This window comes from Photinus pyralis, unplaced genomic scaffold (assembly GCF_008802855.1).
Source record: "Photinus pyralis isolate 1611_PpyrPB1 unplaced genomic scaffold, Ppyr1.3 Ppyr1.4_LG1, whole genome shotgun sequence".
NCBI lineage: Eukaryota > Metazoa > Arthropoda > Insecta > Coleoptera > Lampyridae > Photinus > Photinus pyralis.
The window spans coordinates 33,871,531-33,892,738 of record NW_022170249.1 but is presented as its reverse complement, the minus strand read 5'-3'; the positions used below and the strand labels follow the sequence as shown (position 1 = coordinate 33,892,738).

General features: G+C 34.7%; 5 protein-coding genes across 7 annotated transcripts; 1 reads left to right on the top strand and 4 right to left on the bottom strand.

The window, feature by feature from the left end:
• Positions 1 to 2,749: 2,749 nt before the first annotated feature.
• Positions 2,750 to 3,858, bottom strand: LOC116159530. The gene is made up of 6 exons (XM_031472527.1): positions 3,619 to 3,858; positions 3,350 to 3,559; positions 3,268 to 3,297; positions 3,104 to 3,214; positions 2,871 to 3,057; positions 2,750 to 2,815 (listed from the first exon to the last, which is right to left on the bottom strand). Exons 1-5 carry the CDS (start codon positions 3,812 to 3,814, stop codon positions 3,032 to 3,034), a joined length of 573 nt encoding a protein of 190 aa, XP_031328387.1. The 5' UTR covers positions 3,815 to 3,858; the 3' UTR covers positions 2,750 to 2,815; positions 2,871 to 3,031.
• A 1,395-nt stretch (positions 3,859 to 5,253) lies between these two features.
• On the bottom strand, positions 5,254 to 6,407 carry LOC116159939. The gene is made up of 2 exons (XM_031473044.1): positions 5,905 to 6,407; positions 5,254 to 5,810 (listed from the first exon to the last, which is right to left on the bottom strand). Exons 1-2 carry the CDS (start codon positions 6,155 to 6,157, stop codon positions 5,254 to 5,256), a joined length of 810 nt encoding a protein of 269 aa, XP_031328904.1. The 5' UTR covers positions 6,158 to 6,407.
• A 1,783-nt stretch (positions 6,408 to 8,190) lies between these two features.
• Positions 8,191 to 13,324, top strand: LOC116159527 (zinc finger MYM-type protein 1-like). Of its 2 annotated transcripts, XR_004143001.1 has the most exons (4): positions 8,191 to 9,001; positions 9,057 to 9,873; positions 10,133 to 12,687; positions 12,743 to 13,324. XR_004143001.1 is itself a non-coding variant. In XM_031472519.1 (3 exons), exons 2-3 carry the CDS (start codon positions 9,621 to 9,623, stop codon positions 12,379 to 12,381), a joined length of 2,502 nt encoding a protein of 833 aa, XP_031328379.1. In that variant the 5' UTR covers positions 8,191 to 9,001; positions 9,057 to 9,620; the 3' UTR covers positions 12,382 to 13,324. The 2 variants fall into 2 exon arrangements, 1 of the variants encoding a protein (XP_031328379.1); XM_031472519.1 differs by having other exon boundaries at positions 10,133 to 13,324.
• Positions 13,325 to 13,413: 89 nt separating this feature from the next.
• Positions 13,414 to 14,463, bottom strand: LOC116159529. 2 transcript variants are annotated; one of them, XM_031472525.1, is made up of 4 exons: positions 14,219 to 14,463; positions 13,964 to 14,148; positions 13,775 to 13,918; positions 13,414 to 13,716 (listed from the first exon to the last, which is right to left on the bottom strand). In XM_031472525.1, the coding sequence occupies exons 1-4, from the start codon at positions 14,440 to 14,442 to the stop codon at positions 13,442 to 13,444; spliced, it is 828 nt and encodes a 275-aa protein (XP_031328385.1). In that variant the 5' UTR covers positions 14,443 to 14,463; the 3' UTR covers positions 13,414 to 13,441. The 2 variants fall into 2 exon arrangements, with proteins under 2 accessions (XP_031328385.1, XP_031328386.1); XM_031472526.1 differs by having other exon boundaries at positions 13,775 to 13,900.
• A 1,579-nt stretch (positions 14,464 to 16,042) lies between these two features.
• On the bottom strand, positions 16,043 to 16,879 carry LOC116159531. The gene is made up of 3 exons (XM_031472528.1): positions 16,439 to 16,879; positions 16,226 to 16,385; positions 16,043 to 16,170 (listed from the first exon to the last, which is right to left on the bottom strand). The coding sequence occupies exons 1-3, from the start codon at positions 16,607 to 16,609 to the stop codon at positions 16,067 to 16,069; spliced, it is 435 nt and encodes a 144-aa protein (XP_031328388.1). The 5' UTR covers positions 16,610 to 16,879; the 3' UTR covers positions 16,043 to 16,066.
• Between the last annotated feature and the right edge of the window lie 4,329 nt (positions 16,880 to 21,208).

The following is a 21,208-nucleotide window of genomic DNA, read 5'->3' as shown; positions in this document are numbered from 1 at the left end:
TTAATCCAGAATGATAACAAACGTTTTACAACACCTAAACAAACTAAGTGCATGTAATCAAGCGGAAACTGACGAATTATGTTAATGTTTAATTTTTCCAATGGGGTTTTTCCAGTGTGAAAATCTTCATAAATATTAGCTCTGAAATTGGCATCTGTTCTCAAAGTAGCAGACCGTTCTGGGAATGTCATTCGGTTTTTAAAGAAAGTTCCTTCAGTAGTACATTTTGTGCAACTGGAGTATGCATTATGATTTTTAATACATAAAATAAAGCTTTTTGCAGGAGCATCACATATAAATTTTGAAAACATAAATGGCACAATTCTGTTTTTAAATTCGACGCCTGATTTTTCTAGAGCCATGCCCTCTTCCACAAATTGTTTTAAAAACTCTCCAGCATTAGGTTTTTTATGGCCATGATATACCCCAATTGCCAATGGTTCAGCTGCTTCTACATTAGAGACATTTATGTATCCAAGAATAGGCCAAAACTGCGAATTGGAACTTTTTGTTAGGGGTAAACCATCAACATTTATATCGCATTTAATTATATTAACCTTCTCCATATTAAATTTATTTAAAATATAAATTATACCATTTTTAATTCCAAAGTAACAACCACCTTCAAAGGTGGTAATATTTTTTTGTTGTGTAGTTTTCATCAACGTTCTACAATCATTGGGTAGATTTCGCACTTCATTTAAATCAGTGATTTTCTTCAAAATACCTAAGAGATCTGTAACATGTGACTGAGGAGTATGAGATTTCACAACCCATTCACACAGTTTATTCCGAAAATTAAAATTAGAGTTTATAGAAGAATCATTAAATAAAATTGTCTCTTCACTATTTATGGAAATCGAATGTCTCACAGAAACGTCACTAGTAGAGCTAGAACCGAGGCTAGAACTAGAACTGTCACCATCATCGACAATTAAAGTAGGAGACGAATGACCTGAACTAGATGGTACATGAGGTATTGCTGAAGTCGAGGCTGAAGTACTTGGTAATGACGAATCAGTTGGTTTCGACCTTATTTGAGAAGTTTTCTTAATGCATCGTTTTAGGTAATTAAGAGTCATTTTTGAATATGGCTTCCTTCTTGGAATTGGAACTCTCTAAATAAAATTCAAACTAGTTAATCAGCGCCAGATTGGACTAGGAACATAGTTGTTTTGTTGGGACTGCATCGGTTAAATGTAGGCTGCAGCATTATAATTTGTATGTTGTATGCGGTATTGCCACACGATTTGGTGGTGATAGAACGTAAACATCATACAACAAAACGTGCAAGTAGAGCACTGTCCGATCAAAAATGAGTTCTGGACCACCATTTGCTATTCTTACAGGGGAACTTCTGTGCCGTGCAACGAACTCTTTTTGTTGTCTCGAATTTTTTTCATCAAATAAAAGCTGTGCTGAATCCACAACTAATTTATGATCGCATTTTCTGCATAGTTGTGTTGTATGATGTTTAAGAACAATTTATAATACGAGTTTATAACGACAAAATCAGGACATATTAAAAATTTAAAAAAATGTTTTACCCTCTTTCAACATACAAATTATAATGCCGCGCACCCTTTACAGTCGTTATTGTATTTCTAAATTTTGAGTTATAGTTAGACTCAAAATCGGGCAATGCTATTAAACAAAACTTGAGCGAGATTGTTAATGTAGTTATTTGCTTCCGAATAGTTCAATTGTTATTATTATTATATTCTACATAGGTAGTTGCATTTCCCAGTAGGTCTTTTGTGGTTCAATCTGATCATAAACTTAATTACCTACTGCAATCTAAAACAGATTATGTATCACAAGAATTTCTAACCTATAAAAAATTATTCCAGAATTTGATAAAAATCTACATCTAGGTATCTAATTTTGTAGGCAGTACCTTGTGCAGTTGTACTGTACATTTCATTTGTACGCATAAACGCAAATTTTTGTAGAGTAGAACATTTTAATATTACTTAAAACTTACCTCATCCGCCATTATTGCTTTTGCAGCTCAAATATTTAGTACACAAATGTACACTACACTACACACTAATCAATGTGGTTTTATCCGTTTTATTTATCGTTTGTTATTGAATAAAGATGTAAGGATATCCAGAAAACAGAATTTCACGCAAAATGCAGAGCACAGACCATCCAATCCCACATAGCACACCAACATATCTATAACATATAATAAAGATTTTGTTCAAATCTATGAAATATTGGTAGAATATTTAACATTTGCCTCGAAACCTTTTCAAAACATTTAGGAAACATCTAGATGTCCCACTTCTAATATTTTCTACACATTTACTAAAATATTTTTTAAATATTTGTAAAACATGTATAAATGCTATCATAATATTGGCATACTTTCTGATAATGTTGTTATAATGTTTGTAATACATTTATATCATATTGTTCCAAATATTTCTTAATATTCCATAAACATTTAAACCTGCATTTTGATTTTGATGACCTACTTACATATTATTAGAGCTTTCAGTACAATTTGTACCTTTGTAAATATTAACAAATTTCTTATTTACAAAGGTACAAATTTAACCAAAGGCTGAAACAAAATTTAAATAGCTTACTATAATTTAAAAAGGGTGCACCTGTGGTTTTCTACGAGTACATACATTACTCAAAAGATTTCAATAAAATGGATTTTATTTTGTAAGTATTTAAAACAAAAATAAAGTATAAAATTATTTTTGTTTCCTAAATTTTGCTTGTACCAGCCACTGCCTGATTTCTGGTAGTATGTCGCTTTCTGTTGCGTCATGCGTTTTTTGATTCTTCCGAATTGATGCTGTAAAACATAGGTAAAGAGAAATATGAGTTAAAAATGCATTGCTATAACTTACCTAATAACAAATGATACAGTTTCAAAGATTTAAATTTTAATTTTCCTTTTGCTCCGTCAAAACTATACAGTTTTGCCACATCATTTGTTAACATTAAATATAATATTCTTCGTGTTATATCTTTTGCCGTTTCTCCTCCTACCAATGAAAACTTCAGAGCCTTAAAAATAATTATTATCCATTATATCTGAAAATTACAAAAATAAAATTTATAATCATGGAAACATACGCACTGGAATGATGTGAAGTTTCACTAGTTTCACTCTGTGCTGTATAGGGTTCTAATACATTATCACTTTCTGTATAGAAATCCTCTGGGACATTCTCTGTTACTTTATTGTTATCTAAAATGTGAAACAATGAAATACAAACTCGGAAGTTTAAAGCACAATATTACCTGCTGTATTTTGTTTGCACTCTTTCGGATCTAAAAATCAATCAAGTTAATAATTTTTAGATAGGGGAATGTGTATACATACTAGATCCTTTAAATGTTGGAAATGTTATATTAGTATTTAATTCTTCGTCATCTGTATTAATGTTCATAAACTCACTAAATTTTGTATTAGGTTTACGTATTCTCTGTCCTTTTCCATCCATGCCATCAAGCATTGTCTTTGTTTTTTGGCTGAAAATTTTCTTCCCATTTCTAGCTGCTTCACATTGTGTTTGGGCATATGTAAAATCATCTAAAAATTAAATGTAGATTAACAAAATTTTGTGATTGGGAACCAAAACTAATACAAACCATATTTTGCTAACATATTGACATCATACACCTTCCAATCCTCTTTTGGAGAAGTGCCACTTTTAATAATTTCATAAAGTCTAAAACCTTTGACAGGTGGAAAATGGCATATGGTGTTGTCATCATCGAACACCCAATGTTCCGGTACTACTTCAATTGTTTTGTCAAAATGGAAAAACACTACACACCACTGCATGTTGCCAACCAGAAGTTAATACTATAATATACATAATAAATAATACTAAATGTAGCAAAAAGATGTAAGTATTAATAAAACTGACAAGTTAGTAATTTTCCTTGTGAATTTTTACATCCAATATCTTACAAATGTAACAAAGCAGTTGCAATATATTCATTATCATTATATGGTAATATCATTACCTTACAACGGATATCACTGATATTATACATTTTTAGATTACTAAAATGGTTTATATTGATACACCACACACCCACTAATTCCGATGAACAAGGTCTATTAAACCAAGGTCGAATTTTTGTGAAAGATTGGCCAATGGCACAAATGGCATTTCCAAGAGTAACAAAATTACAAATTTTAATTAAATTTTTATCATTTAACAAAGCATAACAATCCCTTAAATTTAATTTAAACGTGTAACCTTTAAGTTTTGCAATCATAAATTGTGGTGAGCAACAATGTCTTAACAGAGGACCCTTTGAATGCTCATTTAAAAACTGGGGATACTCCATAAAAAATTGAGGATAGATCATCTTGCAAGATATTCGTTCAGACACACGCTTAACTATTTGCTGAATAGGTTTATCTTGTTTCCTTACTAACTTTTTAAGTATCTGCATATAATTTTCGAAATCAAAAGCTGAAAAATTATGTACAGGCCCAAATCTTTCAGCATCATCTACTAAATGAAGAAGATTATGAACATTAAATGATATAAAATCAGGGCCATATATTCTTCCGCTGTCCTTAACAAAGGCATCCAAAAGAGCTTTTGCATATACCAACATATCTGTAGATGTACCATAATCCTCACTATTCAATATTCGCATTGCAATATACAGATTTAAAAAATTATAATAATAATCAGGTTTGAGAAATTTCTTAAATACAACAGGTCCTGTATATAATAATAACAATCTAAACTCTACAGCTTTAAAACGTGCACAATGTTGTAAAGATCTAGCTTTTCTATTAGAAAATTCACATACAATAAAATTATTACAATCTTTAAGATTTTTCGATATTTCACCTTGCTGAGTTGCAGAAAGTTTGTGTAAAAAAGTTCCTTGAATCCAACCAAAATTTTTATGACATAGTAACCTCTTCATTACACCTAAACATACTAAGTGCATGTAGTCAAGAGGCACATCTTTGATTAAGTCAAATTTTGGTAAACTTGTGAACAAAGTCGTACCCTGATGATGATTATATTGAGAGCAATTCCTAAATTCATAATCACTCCGTAAATTCCGCTTAGCTGTCCATGGAAAACACATTACATTGTTAATTCTTTCAGCAGTTTGATAGCATTTGGTGCAGCCAGTTTCTGCAGTATGTCCTTTGACATTCAAAACATATGATTTAGCAGGGGCATCACAAACCAGCATTTTGATTCGAAAAGGATAATTGTTCCCAGAAAGAAAAATACCTTTATTTTATAAATTCACTGCTTCATCAATAAAGTCTTTCAAGAACTCGTTGGCTGAAGAAGGTTTTGAATATCCATGAAAAACAGCCACCATTACAACATAATTTTTAATATGTAATAAGGAATCTATTTTAATTAATATTGGCCATAATGAACTGTTTGAACTAGATGTTAATGGTAATCCATCAATGTTAACTATTATTTCAATTAGCGGTGTGTTAACTGGTATAGTATATTTTAATTGCAATAACAAATTATTTAAAGTGTCCGAGATGCCAAAATAATAGAAACTTCCATTATCTAATGTCTTCACCAATACTTTTCTTGGTGTGTTCAATAGGGTGCGGGGATCTCTTGGTAGATTTTTAAATGCATTTATATCATTTTCTGATTTAAGAATTTCTAGGAGTTTTCTAAATGTAGAATGAGGTACATTTTCTTCTGTGCTCCACACCCTCAATTTTTCATCTAAAGTTTGCATTTCATTTATTGAATCATTCACCGAAAACTCAGTCTCATTTACTTCCATAATATCCTCAAATGCATTATCATCGAGAGAAGATTCTAGAATATTAAATAATAAATCTGTGATACTACTGAATCTGACTAACTACACTAGTTACTTGGCATGTGTAATCTAAGATATAAAACAACTTACCATCGAAACTATCGATATTACTGACTAATTCATTACGGCCTGCATCTTCGGTAGGAACTTCGATACAAACGATATCATCGTCATGATGTGGGGTTGAAATCTTCAATGGTTTATTCTTATGGGGCTCAGTAGCAACACAAATATTGTTACGACTAGCTGCGGATTGTTTGATTTCAAGCATTGCTGCATTTACCTGTTTATGCAAGATTCGGTTTGTTTGCCTTTTTGATCGATTTGCTCTCGGATTTGGCATCCTGAAGACTATTTACGACAAAATCAGTTTCATTCCTATCCGCTGATATAGGTAAATAGCTAAGATTTTTACGAATTCGATGTCCGTATCGTAAGATTAATGACATTTTGTGGGTTGTAGAAAAACACAAGGAAAACAAACTATTTTGGTTATGTTGATGGTTATTGTAAGCAATTTAATGAATAACCTTTATACAAAGAAGAGTAAATAAACCGATACAACGAAATATCGAAGGATCCTCAGTATTACAATCACTTTTAACGACAATTTATTTTAATCTTACAAAATACATTTTATAGTTAACAAAAATGCATCAAATTCATGTCTTGGGCTTTGAGATAATGCTCTTGGTTTTTTTCCCAACGATCTTGGTGCATAAATAACGATTTTGACATGTTTTGATCAAAATCCACGTTTTCGCCAAAAATTCATCAAATTCATGTCTTGGGCATTGAGATAATGCGCCTAGTCTTTTTCCCAATGATCTTGGTGCATAAATAACGATTTTGACATGTTTTGATCAAAATCCACGTGGTCGCCAAAAATGCATCAAATTCATGTCTTGGGCATTGAGATAATGCGCTTAGTCTTTTTCCCAACGCTCTTGGTGCATAAATAACGATTTTGACATGTTTTGATCAAAATCCACGTGGTCGCCAAAAATGCATCAAATTCATGTCTTGGGCATTGAGATAATGCGCCTAGTCTTTTCCCAACGATCTTGGTGCATAAATAACGATTTTGACATGTTTTGATCAAAATCCATGTGGTCCATAAAAATAGATCAAATTCATGTTTAGATCATTGAGATAATGCTCTTGATCTTTTTCCCAACGATCTTGGTGCAAAAATAACGATTTTGACATGTTTTGATCAAAATCCACGTTTTCGCCAAAAATTCATCAAATTCATGTCTTGGGCATTGAGATAATGCGCCTATCCCAATGATCTTGGTGCATAAATAACGATTTTGACATGTTTTGATCAAAATCCACGTGGTCGCCAAAAATGCATCAAATTCATGTCTTGGGCATTGAGATAATGCGCCTAGTCTTTTTCCCAACGATCTTGGTGCATAAATAACGATTTTGACATGTTTTGATCAAAATCCACGTGGTCGCCAAAAATGCATCAAATTCATGTCTTGGGCATTGAGATAATGCGCGTAGTCTTTTTCCCAACGATCTTGGTGCATAATTAACGATTTTGACATATTTTGATCAAAATCCATGTGGCTTCAGAAAAATAATTTAACATTTTTGAATCACACACATGCGGTTATCAAACGTGCACGTTATCAACTCTTTCAGCATCAAGATAATGCGTTTGAAAGCTTTTACAACTCTAAATTCATGTGTAAAGAATAATTTTGGGTACATTTTGCTCTAAAACTTTTGACCGAGACCACAGAGAAGAGTTATATTGAATTGTTACACATCTAAGAGTCATAGGGAATAATCTAGCGAAAGTCCGAACTCGATACATGACCTAGGGAATGAAATATGTTAATTTTTATTATATTGAGTTCGCAGTTTTTCCTGTTCCCGATTCACTCGAAGTCGTATAACTTTTGTTCCTGTTGAACCAGCTTCCTGAAAATCAATAGCGTCCGTTCTTAATGTCCAACGTATCCGTATACCAAATTTCAACACAATCGGCCACTTTTAAAAAGAGTTAGAGCGCACACGGACGGACGGACGGACGACAATACAAAACTATAAAGGATCTGAGGATCCTTAATAATAGTGAATCTTAAGACATACCTTGCGATTTATAATTCTTGGGTACTTAACGACACGATTAATTTAAAAAAATGCACCTACGTAAACACCAAAACACGTAAACTTAATGGCGGCCACAGACCATCAACGGATGGCGACCATCGAGTGCAAACGCAAACTACATTCGCTCTGCGCAGCCGTGAAAAATTCCCCGCCATAGTTTTGTATATATATTTTTCAAACATTAGTATGCTATTTGTTAATATTTATACATATTAATAATATATTAAATTAGTAATGTTTATACAATATTGTTGGGGAAATATTTAATATATATTTACATACATTTTATAAATATTTACAGAAAATTTTGTTGGAATCATTACTAGTACAATATTTACGTAATATTGTAATAACGTTTAATTATTAAATATTGGTTCATAAATGGCATAGTAACATTTTGACGATATTTTGTGCTATGTGGGATGCAGAACATTCAGGAAGTTCAACGACCGTCCACCATTTCACAAATCACACCACTAACCACGCCGCATGCGCGTGGTGCTTACTAGTAGCACATTAGCACAATATTGCACATGCAATCTAAACATAACTTTCCGTTAAAGATATTAGGGAGTTTTCGTGGCTTTTACGCTAAACTTACGGTAACGTTAAATATCACGTGACCAAATACGGTATTGAAAATAACGGCCGTCTTGAAAAGAGAGTTATCGTGATCTGCGCCTCCCTTAAACGATAAAACTGTCAGCGCCATCTTCACATTTAACAGGTAAACATGGAAACATAACCTTAAACGAGTGTAAACAAAAGCAATATTTTGAAAACGTTTCACTTTGAAGTATGGAAGAACTACTGGAAATTGCAGTGTTAGGTGACATGGATGTAAACGATATAGCAGATGCTCTACTGATTGGAGAATTAGAAACTCCTCGACGTAATAAAAGAATTCGAGCTGAACAATACGGACGGTTGAACTTGGACGAGTTAACTCCAGAAGAAATTCAATTGTACTTTCGGTTTAATCGGAGACAATTATTGGAGCTAACTGAGGCATTAAGAATTCCTAACGAAATAAGAACTGATACTGGGCATGTCACTACCAGTAAGCCTTCTGCTGCAGTTTTTAGTATTGTTATTAATTTTTTTTTAATTATTAGGTTTGGAAGGATTGTGCATATGTCTACGACGATTAGCCAGTGCCGTATTTCCCATTACGCAAATTACGCCCAGGCGTAAGGCGGCAATATTGGAGAGGCGGCAAAATTTCAATTTTCAAATCAAAATTAGGCGTCTTCCTTCACCGACTTCTCACCACCTATGTCACCACTCAACTCACGGTGAGTGACTCACCTCACCGTCATGTTCCCCTTCCCACACGTAAGAAGCAAGTGCAATATTTGAAGTTGTCAATATGCAGTGATCATGATCAGTGTCGTGAGTGAATTGCAGCTGAAAGCGTAGGGGTTTGTATGTAGTGAATTATATTATATTGTGAACGGTGTGTATCGTAATTCGTAATTCGCATTCGTATATCTGTTTGCTTTTTACAGATTAGTGTTATTACTTTATTAGTGGTAGCACAGTCTAAATACAATTAGACTGTGATGGTAGATAGTCGTAGTAATCTGTGATCACTGATCAGTGCGTTTTACCGTTTATTTATAGTGTTGAGTTTGAGTCGAGTGTCACAAACATTTTACAGTATAACAATTAACAATACTATGAGTGACGGCCGGAAACGGTTAAGTGGAGCGCAGTACAAAGCACTCGCTGAAGAAAAACGGAGAAAGATTCAGGCCGTTTTAGACAAAACTCAAAATTTGAAAAACTATTTTTTAACTAAGCCTACAAATTCCCAAGAGCAAACAGATTGTTCAGAATCGGAAGATTTGGAGGTTGTTAGTGTTGTACCTATACCTATACCACCTGACAATGCAGTCAATGCAGAAGCGGTGGACACGGTCACAGAAGCATGTAAGTAATTAAGTATCAGTTATGTCATTATGTGTTTTTTAAACCACGCCCCCACATATTTACTCATTAGGTACTTTCGTCTTTCTGGGCACCCATTTGATAAATTTTTATTAATTTTATAGTCTTATAGAATGCCCGTTGGGATTAAATGAAAGTCAATTTTCCACACGTTTACAACTTTGTAATTATCAACAATTGGTGCTGTTGGTCCTATCAAAAAAAAATGTGCCAAATTCTTGACAGACAGGTATTGTTACAGCATCATCATCGAACGTAGAATCTGCATGTCCATCACCATGTTTGCCAGCAATTGTGAGCAACGACCCTGCCGATTGGAACATCAATGATGATACTATCAATTATTTAATGTCATTGCCCAATGAAATATGCCAAAATACAGATGAGGATTTTTCATTAACCAAAATTGTTAATGGCGGAAAGTCACGATGTCTCACTAAAAACGTTTTCCGCCGGAAACTTGCCAATGGGGAAGAACAGCCTCGTAAATATTTGATATATTCATCTTCAAAGAAATCCCTGTTTTGCATCCCATGTCGACTTTTCGGAGGAGCATCAAAAATGGCAACTGAAGGCATAAATGATTGGAGTAATGTAAATAAAATTTTGAATTTACATGAAAACTCCAAAGAACATGCCAAATCTCAAGTAACTTTATTAAGGCGTCGACAAAAACAAAACCAAATTGATTCACTGCTGTGTCAGCAAATAAGTATTGAAGAAGATTACTGGCGAAACGTGTTGAAGCGCGTAGTTGCAGTGACTAAAAAATTGGCTTCCAGGGGGCTACCGTTTAGAGGAACAGTTGAAAAATTTGGTAATACGAACAATGGCAATTTCATGATGTGTCTGGAGCTCATAGCAGAATTTGATCCGTTTCTAGCCACACATTTATCTCAGCACGGAAATCCTGGAAGTGGTAAAACGTCATACCTATCATCTACAATATGTGAAGAGTTTATTGACCTCATGTCGACTGAGGTACTAAATCATATTATGACCGAAATTAGAATGTCAAAATACTACTCAATTATAATTGACTCCACACCCGACATGGCTCACATTGATCAATTATCCGTAATAATCAGATATGTTACAAACAACGGAAAACCAGTGGAGCGTTTTATTGGCTTTTTGCCAAATGTGGGGCATAAATCTGAAGATTTAGAAAATGCTATCATGTCAAAATTGGAGAAACACAACTTGGAATTAAAACATTGTCGAGGTCAATCCTACGACAATGCGAGTAACATGTCGGGATGTTACAGTGGTCTACAAGCAAGGATTTTAAATCACAACCCACTCGCTTATTACCTACCATGCGCCGCCCATTCACTGAATTTGGTTGGAGTCTGCGCTGCTGAATGTACTAGAGAGGCTGTAAGGTTCTTTGAAACGATTCAAAACCTATATACTTTTTTCTCGGCATCTACTCGTCGTTGGGAAATTCTACTTTCCAGTTTAAAACCTGGCGCTAAAGTTCCAAAACGCGTAGATGGAACAAGGTGGTCTGCACGCCATGATGCTTTAATGAGCTTATGCGGAGGCTGGGGGGATTATTTAAATGCTTTGACAACAATTGAAGAATCTATTTCTGAAAAACCTACGGTCCGTGCGGAGGCGGCTGGGATTAAACGTTGCTTAAACCGCTTTGAATTTGCCTTCATGTCGGTTTTTTGGGAAGCGATATTAGAGCGTTTCCACAGCACTAATAAAATTCTTCAGAGCGTCGAAATCGACAATGGTGACGTAACTAGACTCTTTTCGTCTTTGATAAGTTTTGTAAAAGCTCTACGAAATACTACCATGTTTGAAACGTACCTTGATAAAGCCAAAGAAATTATGGATGAAAGCTACGACAATGATCGTCAAAGAACTCGGAGACGTAAACTTTTCCCAGATGAAAATATGGATGGCGACACAATTCTGACAGGCAAGGAACAACTAAAAGTAGAAACATATTTTTCCATACTGGATAGGGTTATGGTGGAACTGGAAAAAAGATATGAAGCATATGACAGTGTTTTCAAAAAATTTAAGTTCTTTTTTACTCTAAAAGAAAGTTCTCAAGAACAGTTGATTGAAAGTGCCAACTACCTGCAACAATGTTATAAGGACGATCTGGAAGATGTATTTGCAACAGAATGTTTGCATTTCGCGGAACTTTTAAAAGAAACAGACACGAAACACGAAAAATGTACCTTATCAAATATGCTTTCATACATTCGATCTCACAATTTAGAAGCAGTTTTCCCCAATGTTGAAATTGCCTTACGTATGTTTGTTACTATGGCGGTCACAGTTTGTTCAGCGGAGCGTTCATTTTCAACACTTAAACGTTTAAAAACATACTTAAGAACAACAATGCAACAAAACCGTTTAAATGCATTGACAATTTTGACAATAGAGTCTGATATAACAATAAAGTTAGATTTTGATAGTCTTATAAACTCATTTGCGTCTATAAAATCCCGACGAAAAATAATATAGTTGTGATAATAAATAGGTATACAAAATTTTATAATCTAGTTTTATTGCTCATACTACCTTACCTACTAAACTGAAAGCGGCACTTTTTGGTTAGCGTAGGGCGGCAAATTGGTAAATCCGGCACTGCGATTAGCTTATCCTAATAGGCTATCTGATTTAGAGCCATTGTTTGGTTTATCAAGTCCATATTTGTCAGATATAGCAAATACAGTTACTGATCATATTTTTACCAATTTTTCCCATTTACTGTCAAATTTGGATAATTTAATGTGGTTAAACTACAACAAGTTGCAACAATATAGCCAGGTAACATGGCATTATTATTCGTGTGTAGAAAAATCTATAAATTGCTTTATTTTAGGCTATTGCACGTAAAAACGCACCACTCATAAACTGTTGGGGTTTTATTGACGGCACTGCGCGTCCGGTATGTCGACCAACGCTCCAGCAACAACAATATTTTTCTGGACACAAAAGAGTTCATTGTGTTAAATATCAATCAGTGGTCAGTCCAGATGGAATAATTTGCAGTCTCATAGGTGCATATGAGGGACGTCGGCATGATGCTGGGATTTTAAGAGAGTCAAACCTGTATAACCAGTTAGAACGGCGATGTAAATTTCCAAATGGAGAAAATTTTGTTCTATATGGAGACCCTGCATATGCAATAAGAGAACTGCTAATTTCTCCATATCGAAATAGAAGACTCACTGATGAGCAACAACAGTTTAACACCCGAATGAGTTCAGTCAGACAGGCGGTAGAATGGGGATTTGGAAAGATAATAGCGGAATTTGCTTTTTTAGATTTCAAAAAAAATCAGAAGTTATTATTGCAAGACATAAAAAAAATGTATATAACTGCTACAATATTAACAAATTGTCATACCTGCCTTAACGGCAGTCAAACATCTGAATACTTCAATATTGTGCCTCCCACACTGCGTGAATATTTAGGTCAATAATTAACACATATGTATACCAAAGTGTTTATTGCAAAATATGTAAATTATAATTAATTAATGTGCGTGTGTAATCATGATTTTTTTGTGTTAGATAGTTTAATAAACCACATAGCAGTGTTGCTGTTGTTGCATTAATATCGTATGATTTTTTCTTTCTGTAATTTCGGCATCTAATTGGATTTTTCGTTCTTCTTTTTCCGCTTCAAGTTTCTGTACCTCCACAGCTAATTTCTTTTCCTCCAATGCAAGACGACGTTCTTCTAAGTTTAATTGTTTTTGTTTCAATTCATATTCCTGGTATGTTCTTTTGTTCAAAAATTCTAAACAGCCCTTGATCTTATCTTCCCTCTTTATTCTTTTGTGAGAGGGTTCTAAATGATACGGTATTGTATTAGTAATGTGACAAATATTGAATTAAATAACACCTACCCAATAGTGTTGGAGTTGAAGATCCCGATGAAACTTCTGCATTATCGTTTGACCCTGATGCAGAACTCCCAACATCCCCCACTAGAGTCTTATTGTATCTTGTCTCATTTACTAGCGTACCATCTTCTAGTAAAATGTATGTAACTGTAACAGTTTTGTCCAAATTACAATTACTGTAAATTTACTCACTGCTTTCTTGTGCTGCTTTCTCTCGCACTTCGATTCCGCATTTTTTTGATGTGGATTGATCTGCTTTGCTCTTTGATTTGACCTGCGGTTGGTTTGAAGTAGCTTTACTCGTGAATTCTCTCCTTAAATCATGTAATTCTTGTAACAACCTTTCCTTCTCTTCGTACTCCTCTTCAGTTCCTGATCTGCGACAATATAAAAAATTTAGAGAATGCTTTCAGTATGTATTAATAGAAATTGTACAAGGAAACTTACTTTTTGATGTTGGCTTTATCCTCCTGTATAAATAATTTCAACAAGTATTCCAAATGGTCTTTTAATGCTCGAAGCGTAAAGGGTTTTCCAGTATTGGTAACAACGGTTTCATGGATTACACCCCACCGTAAAATATCTTCAAACGGATTTTCTGCAGCTACTGCACGTAGTAAATCCAAATCATCAGTTGTTGTAAAGCGTAGTCTTCCGTTTTTACTACACATTTTGTTAAAAAATTCTCCATGCACGGCACAACTTCGTATAATAAATTTGTATGTATACAAACACACAACCTCAAACTATGACGTCACACAAAATACCGTATGATCTTTACGAGTCCCGGTAAATGAGTTCAAATAACGTAGTCCGCTAAATATTTAGCGTTACCGTATCTTATGCTCATGCGTAGTAGCGCAAAAATAGCGTTAGCGTTTACCGTAAAAGCCACGAAAACTCCCTATTAACGCAACACAAAAATATATGTTTGTCTGTGTGTTAAAATTTTTAACACGAATTCCATCCGACAATAACTTATTGCATTCTTCCACCAATTTAGAAAATATAACTTGATGTCCAAATTCCTTTAAATCAGAGCTATGAAATAATGAAAACAGAAAAATATTCGCTAACTGAGATTGATATTTTTGAGGTAATACTGGAACTGAACAATATATAGAAGAGATTTTATGTATGCCTGCATGTGACCCAAGAGGATTTCCACTTTCATAATCGTCGAAATATATATACAAGGGCAAAATGATATCATTATCTTGTAAATGTATACAGGGTTACCCGACATTCGTCGCAGCATACGAAAATGCCGTTAGCTGCGTGCAAATATGAATTACAATACGGCGTACACTTATATAGTAATGCAGGTTTCGACGCAGCATCGGCCGACACGTTAGAAATTCCATGGAAAAGGGAAGTGATCATGCAGGATGAGCACAACCCACATAACACAAAAATATCCTAAAAACGTTTTAAAAATATGATTGTACAAATGGTTAAATATTTTTAAAACGTTTAAGATTATTACTCAAATGTTTTCATAATATCAATCTGTTACGGCCACACTTCCTAAAGGCGTAGCGCATACCGATACGCATACGCCATCCCACGCCAATGCACCCCAACTACCTTTAGCCACAGGTGCACGCGCACCTGTACAACCCTTAACCACTGACGCCCCCGCACGCGTCACCAGGAGCGGCCGACAGATGCCGCAAAGGGAAACTCCCTCACGCAAGATCACAACACAAACCATTTAAGAGCCGTTGAGATTCCTCTCAACGGCAAGAAGAGCAACGAGCTTGCTAGGTGGGACAAGTTCTCAACCAAGCCTCGGGTCTTCAGCCTTGTATCAGCCACGGCGACGAGCAGTGCATTTTCCCGTAAGATCGCTCTCGTTCCTTAGCGTGATAAGTAGGACGGACTGCTCTCTTTCGTCGCGGTATCGTGAAACCCGTGCCCAAGGACTCACTTTTGTGTTGTTACTTTGTTAGTTAAGTGTTAGCGTGTATATATATAAATACTGTATAGTAGTGATAAATAAAGTCACTTTCTATCCGTAGTAAATAGTACTGCGACTCTTTTGCCAACCAACATCCATAACCCCCCTAACAAATCTAACATTTAGATGTCCCACTTTTAATGTTTTACAAATGTTATGGAGAAATATTTTATAAATATTATGCACCAATATTGTATAAATATATAGATTAATCTTTGTGAAATATTTATGCAACATTTATTCAAAACCACACATTAATAGAAAACCAATAATAGTATAAATCTAAAAATTAATAAATGTTATACCTATAATAAAATAATAACACTCTTCAAGCACTACTTCCTCTTTCTAAATTTGGCTTGGGCTAGCCATTGTCTTAACTCTGGTAAAATATCGCTTTCAGTAGCATTTTCCGTTTTTAAATTGCTGCGTATTGATGCTGGAAAAAATAGCACATATTTAGCGGATCAATTTGTAATATTATCGAACCTTACCTAATAATAATTCATACAGTTTCAGCGATTTAAATTTAAGTTTACCCTTTGCACCATCGAAACTGTAATTTGCAGCGAAGTCATTAGTTAGCATCAAATACAAAATATTCCTTGTAATTTCCTTGGCTGTATCACCTCCCACCAAGGAGAACTTTCTTGCCTATAACATAACAATAAAATCAAAGATGCATTTACACATTTGAAATGTACTACCACATCTTTAAATAAAGTATTATCAAGTAAAGTTTGCTCTACTATATTTAAATTTTCTGTGTTGGCCAATGGAAACAATTTCCATATCTCCAGAATTACTTGTTCATCTGTGGTGGTCTCTTTTGTTTTGTCAGTTGTAGTTGACAGGGTGTAGTGCATAAATAAGCACATTGTGCAAGCAGTACTGACCCCAATAATGTTAGTGGGTTGCACAGTTTGTAGAAGGTGCAGTCGGTAATTATTGGTCTAACAGCGACAATGTAAACACCTAGTTATAAGAAGTAATAGCAATAAATAATTAGTAATTCCTAATAAATCCAACTCCCTCACAACGAGGACATTACATGGCGACCGTGACAATGAATCAACAGTTAGTGTACTGACAAGTTAAAAATGGGAAAATCTAGCAGTAAGGAAGCGACGACAACCCAAGATCTCAACGAAAACTTCATTGTGCAAGAATCAGAAATAAGAATGTCCAGCGATATGAAGACCATGTTTTACATCATATTTGCGATTCTGGTTTTGGAGTTCGGGTTCAAAGTGGTCAAGATGTATACGCGACACGTGAAAAACAGGGCGATACGAAGAGTGGCAGCGAACGCACAAGTGTAACCATTAGCTGTTCGAAAGGACCAAAAGACGTGCTATCTGAAATAAAAGGTATAGTAATACAATTTTTTCTCTCCCCCACTTATTAATATTGTTGGCCTATTAAGTAATTATTTTAAGGTTTATGAGTAGGTATAGCTCTATGGGTATGTAATTTTGTTAAGATAATAGTTGTACATGTCCGGGTTATGGGAAGATATACAAAACAAGTTGTTACAAATTAAAACTGAGCATAACAATCAGGCCAAAAGAGCCATTAAAACTCAGGTTCCAAAGCAACAAATTGTTAGGACAGAAATTGCAGAAAATTTAATAAAATTGTTTAATGAGTTTGTACAGCTTGTAAATTCTTATTGGCTTAGATTCACCCCGGAACATAAAGCATGGATCCAAAAAGCGTTTGATCAACTTAGGGATCGAACAATACAAGCATTTGCTAAGTTAGACTTTAATTATTTAGTGCCACTGGTTCCTACTGAGAGGATAAACAAATCAGTGACACAAATTATCGACATTGACCTTGACGGAAATAACGAAACTGACGAACTACCACTGAATAACGTAACACTGGAAGACACAATGCCTCTGTCACTAACCGAATTCTTTACTCTCGCTGACAAATTGCTACCAAAATCCTTTAATGGTGACGCGCCGGAATTAGTTTCATTCGTAGATGCGTTAGAACTTTTAAAAGCAAATTCGGAAGGTCACAATGAAAATGCATTGAAATTTGTAAAAACTAGATTAACGGGAAAAGCAAGGTTGGCGGTAACAGCTGATGTTGCAGATTTAGACGGAGTAATTACAGTTTTGAAAAAACGTTGCCAATGCGAGAAATCTCATGTAGTTGAAGCAAAACTTGCAAATATAAAACAAAACGGGAAAGACGCTACGGCATTCACAAATCAGGTTAACGATCTTGCGGCAAATTTGCTTTCCATGTATATTTCCGAAGGAGTACGTGCAGATACTGCCGAAAATTTTGTTAAAAACAGAGCGCTTAAAACGTTAATAGGTAATGCAAAGTCAGATAGGACACGCGTAGTAATGGAAGCAGGTAACTTTGACAGCCTCCAAGACGCAATAACAAAATTCATAACGGTTGAAACAGATGCACCCCAGGCGTCAAATATTTTTTACGCAAACTCTTTCAGAGGAAATTTCAGGGGAACTTATAATGGGCACCGAGGATACAGTCAGCATAACAATCGTGGTGCTTATAATCGCAGGGGACGCTATATACGTAGAAATATGAACCAAAGCCAAGGTCGAGTTGATTTCAGACCTCACAACACATATCATAACAATAGGGGCCGAGGTAGAAATTTTGGAAATCGGGCTGAAAACATCAGAACATATCAATCGGAAAACTCCCAACACCCCCACCTGCAACAGGGGGGGGACAATCAATAAACTTCTCCAAATTTCAATTATCCTATTCAAATTTTGTTTTTCTAAAAATTAATGCAGTTGGCGCTACATCAAGTTTCTTAGTAGACACAGGCGCAGACATTTCGGTTATAAAAATTAGTAAAATTTCACAAAATTATCCTAAATATCCCAAAAAATGCACAATTCACGGAGTTACGGCTTCAACGATTCAATCTACATTCGCAATCACAACAAATATCTTTCTAGATGTTGATAACCGAGTAGAACACGAGGTAGAACATGAATTTCACATCGTTTCGGATGACTTTTCAATCCCAGCCGATGGAATTTTGGGCAGAGATTTTTTAACACGTTATAAATGCATAATTGATTACGACGAATGGTCGTTGTCCGTTAAATTGGAGTACCCAAACAAATCATTACGTCTACCAATGCAGGGAGGACCAGAAAAGGATTGTCTAGTTTTTCCTGCTTGGTCAGAAGTCACTCGAGAAGTTACCTTAAATTCTTCGTTTCAAAATGCTTTCATCCCAGGACAACGAGTAGCTGAAGGTGTTTATACCCAAAAAACCATAGTGTCTGGATCGAAAGTTTTAATTACATTTATTAATACTAATTTACACGAAGTTACAATTAAAAATTTAAGACTAGAAGCGGAAGATCTAAATAACTACGACATCTACACACTAAAAAATAAAAATGGGGATAGGAATAGTGAATTACTGGGTTTATTAAATTCAAATGTGCCTTCGTTTGTGGCTAAGGACTTAACAAAATTATGTCAGGAATATTCTGATATTTTTGCTCTTAAATCCGATAAATTACTGACTTGCAATAATTTTTATAAACAATCCTTGAGAACACTAGATAATCAACCGGTTTATGTAAAAAATTATAGAACTCCCCAAGCACAAAAGGCTGAGATAAATAGGCAGGTAGAAAAATTATTAGAAAGTGATGTGATTGAACCGTCCGTTAGTAGTTATAATTCACCAGTTTTACTTGTTCCAAAGAAGTCATTAAATGGTGAAAAAAGATGGCGAATGGTAGTTGATTTTAGGCAAGTAAATAAAAAATTAATAGCAGACAGATTTCCATTACCCAGAATAGAAGACATTTTAGATCAGTTGGGCAGAGCCAAATGGTTTTCTGTGCTCGACTTGATGTCAGGTTTTCATCAAATTTTACTTGAAGAAGATTCACGTGATATTACCAGTTTTACAGTAGATGCGGGAACATTTCGGTTTAAAAGGTTACCATTTGGTCTTTCAGTTAGTCCTAATAGTTTTCAACGGATGATGCATATTGCTTTTGCGTCATTATCTCCAGAAAGAGCTTTTATGTATATGGATGATTTAATAGTCATAGGATGCTCTGAAAAACATCATCTAAAAAATTTACAATCAGTATTTGAAGTTTGTAGAAAATTTTGTTTAAAACTAAATCCCGAAAAATGTCAATTTTTTCGTAAAGATGTTACATATTTGGGTCATCATATTACCGATCGCGGAATTTTACCAGACAAATCAAAATTCGACATAATTAAGAATTACCCAAGACCTCAAAACCCTGATACCACAAAACGCTTTGTTGCATTTTGCAATTATTATCGTCGATTTATTCAGAACTTTGCTTCATTGACCTATTGCTTAAATAAATTAACACGCAAAAATGCAATTTTCAATTGGACTACGGATTGCGAAAATTCATTTCAAAATTTAAAAAATGCGTTAATGCAACCACCTATTTTGCAATATCCTAGATTTGATAAACCGTTTGTAATAACCACCGACGCTGCAAAATTTGCATGTGGGGCAGTGTTGAGTCAGGTTAAGGATGGCATAGATTTGCCAATTGCATACGCTTCGCGAGCATTTACGAAAGGCGAACTTAATAAATCCACAATAGAAAAAGAATTAGCTGCAATACATTGGGCAATATTACATTTTCAACCTTACGTTTATGGTAGAAAATTTACAATAAGGTCGGATCATAAGCCTTTAGTCTATTTGTTTTCAATGAAAAATCCCAGTTCAAAACTAACCCGTATGAGATTAGATCTAGAGGAATTCGATTTTCACATAGAATACGTCAAAGGTAATGACAACGTGGTGGCCGACGCGCTATCTCGAATAGATGTAGAGCAATTAAAAGAAATACAGTCTTCTCAGACTCAAATTCTTGCTGTGCAGACAAGGTCGAGGTTGCGGAAAAATAATACTGTAGTCAGTGAAAACACGGAACAAAACGTGGAAGGAAATTTAACCGAGAATTTTCCTAAAATATACGAAGTAATAGAAAACTTTGAAGCATCGCATTTGCCAAAATTAATTTTTAAACTGGATACGCCGTATCCTAAAATGCAGATTATAATGAATAATAATAAAAAACGCGCGCGTGTTAATATTAATATTGACAGTTGTATCACTACGGAAATACTCGCTTTAGAGCAAGTTATTTCCAGGCTTGAAAAAGTAGCCGGTGAACAAGGGATAAATAAGTTACAGCTCGAGCTAAACAGTCAAATTTTTAATTATGTCCCACTGTCGAACTTTAAAATTGTGGCAAATGATACGTTACACAACTTGCAGATTGTGCTGACAAAGCCAATTCAAAAGGTATTCGATGCAACAGAAAAACAAGCTTTAATAACGCGATTTCACAGAGATCCGATTTTAGGAGGTCACTGTGGTCAGAAGCGAATGTTGTCTAAATTACGTTCTTATTTCTTTTGGAATAGTATGCGAAAAGACGTAGTTAAATTTA

Excerpts from the sequence above, each read along its gene's own strand:
- LOC116159530 (XM_031472527.1), bottom strand. The coding sequence starts at position 3,814 with ATGCAGTGGTGTGTAGTGTTTTTCCATTTTGACAAAACAATTGAAGTA. Across the intron at positions 3,560-3,618 it reads CAATATGTTAGCAAAATATG|ATGATTTTACATATGCCCAA; the intron begins GTTTGTATTAGT and ends TTTAATTTTTAG. Across the intron at positions 3,215-3,267 it reads GTGCAAACAAAATACAGCAG|ATAACAATAAAGTAACAGAG; the intron begins GTAATATTGTGC and ends TTCACATTTTAG.
- LOC116159939 (XM_031473044.1), bottom strand. The coding sequence starts at position 6,157 with ATGCCAAATCCGAGAGCAAATCGATCAAAAAGGCAAACAAACCGAATC. Across the intron at positions 5,811-5,904 it reads TAATATCGATAGTTTCGATG|AATCTTCTCTCGATGATAAT; the intron begins GTAAGTTGTTTT and ends TTAATATTCTAG.
- LOC116159527 (XM_031472519.1), top strand. The coding sequence starts at position 9,621 with ATGAGTGACGGCCGGAAACGGTTAAGTGGAGCGCAGTACAAAGCACTC. Across the intron at positions 9,874-10,132 it reads GGACACGGTCACAGAAGCAT|CATCATCATCGAACGTAGAA; the intron begins GTAAGTAATTAA and ends GTATTGTTACAG.
- LOC116159529 (XM_031472525.1), bottom strand. The coding sequence starts at position 14,442 with ATGTGTAGTAAAAACGGAAGACTACGCTTTACAACAACTGATGATTTG. Across the intron at positions 14,149-14,218 it reads GATAAAGCCAACATCAAAAA|ATCAGGAACTGAAGAGGAGT; the intron begins GTAAGTTTCCTT and ends ATATTGTCGCAG. Across the intron at positions 13,919-13,963 it reads GAAAGCAGCACAAGAAAGCA|TTACATACATTTTACTAGAA; the intron begins GTGAGTAAATTT and ends AAACTGTTACAG.
- LOC116159531 (XM_031472528.1), bottom strand. The coding sequence starts at position 16,609 with ATGTGCTTATTTATGCACTACACCCTGTCAACTACAACTGACAAAACA. Across the intron at positions 16,386-16,438 it reads ATACTTTATTTAAAGATGTG|GCAAGAAAGTTCTCCTTGGT; the intron begins GTAGTACATTTC and ends GTTATGTTATAG. Across the intron at positions 16,171-16,225 it reads ACTGTATGAATTATTATTAG|CATCAATACGCAGCAATTTA; the intron begins GTAAGGTTCGAT and ends TATTTTTTCCAG.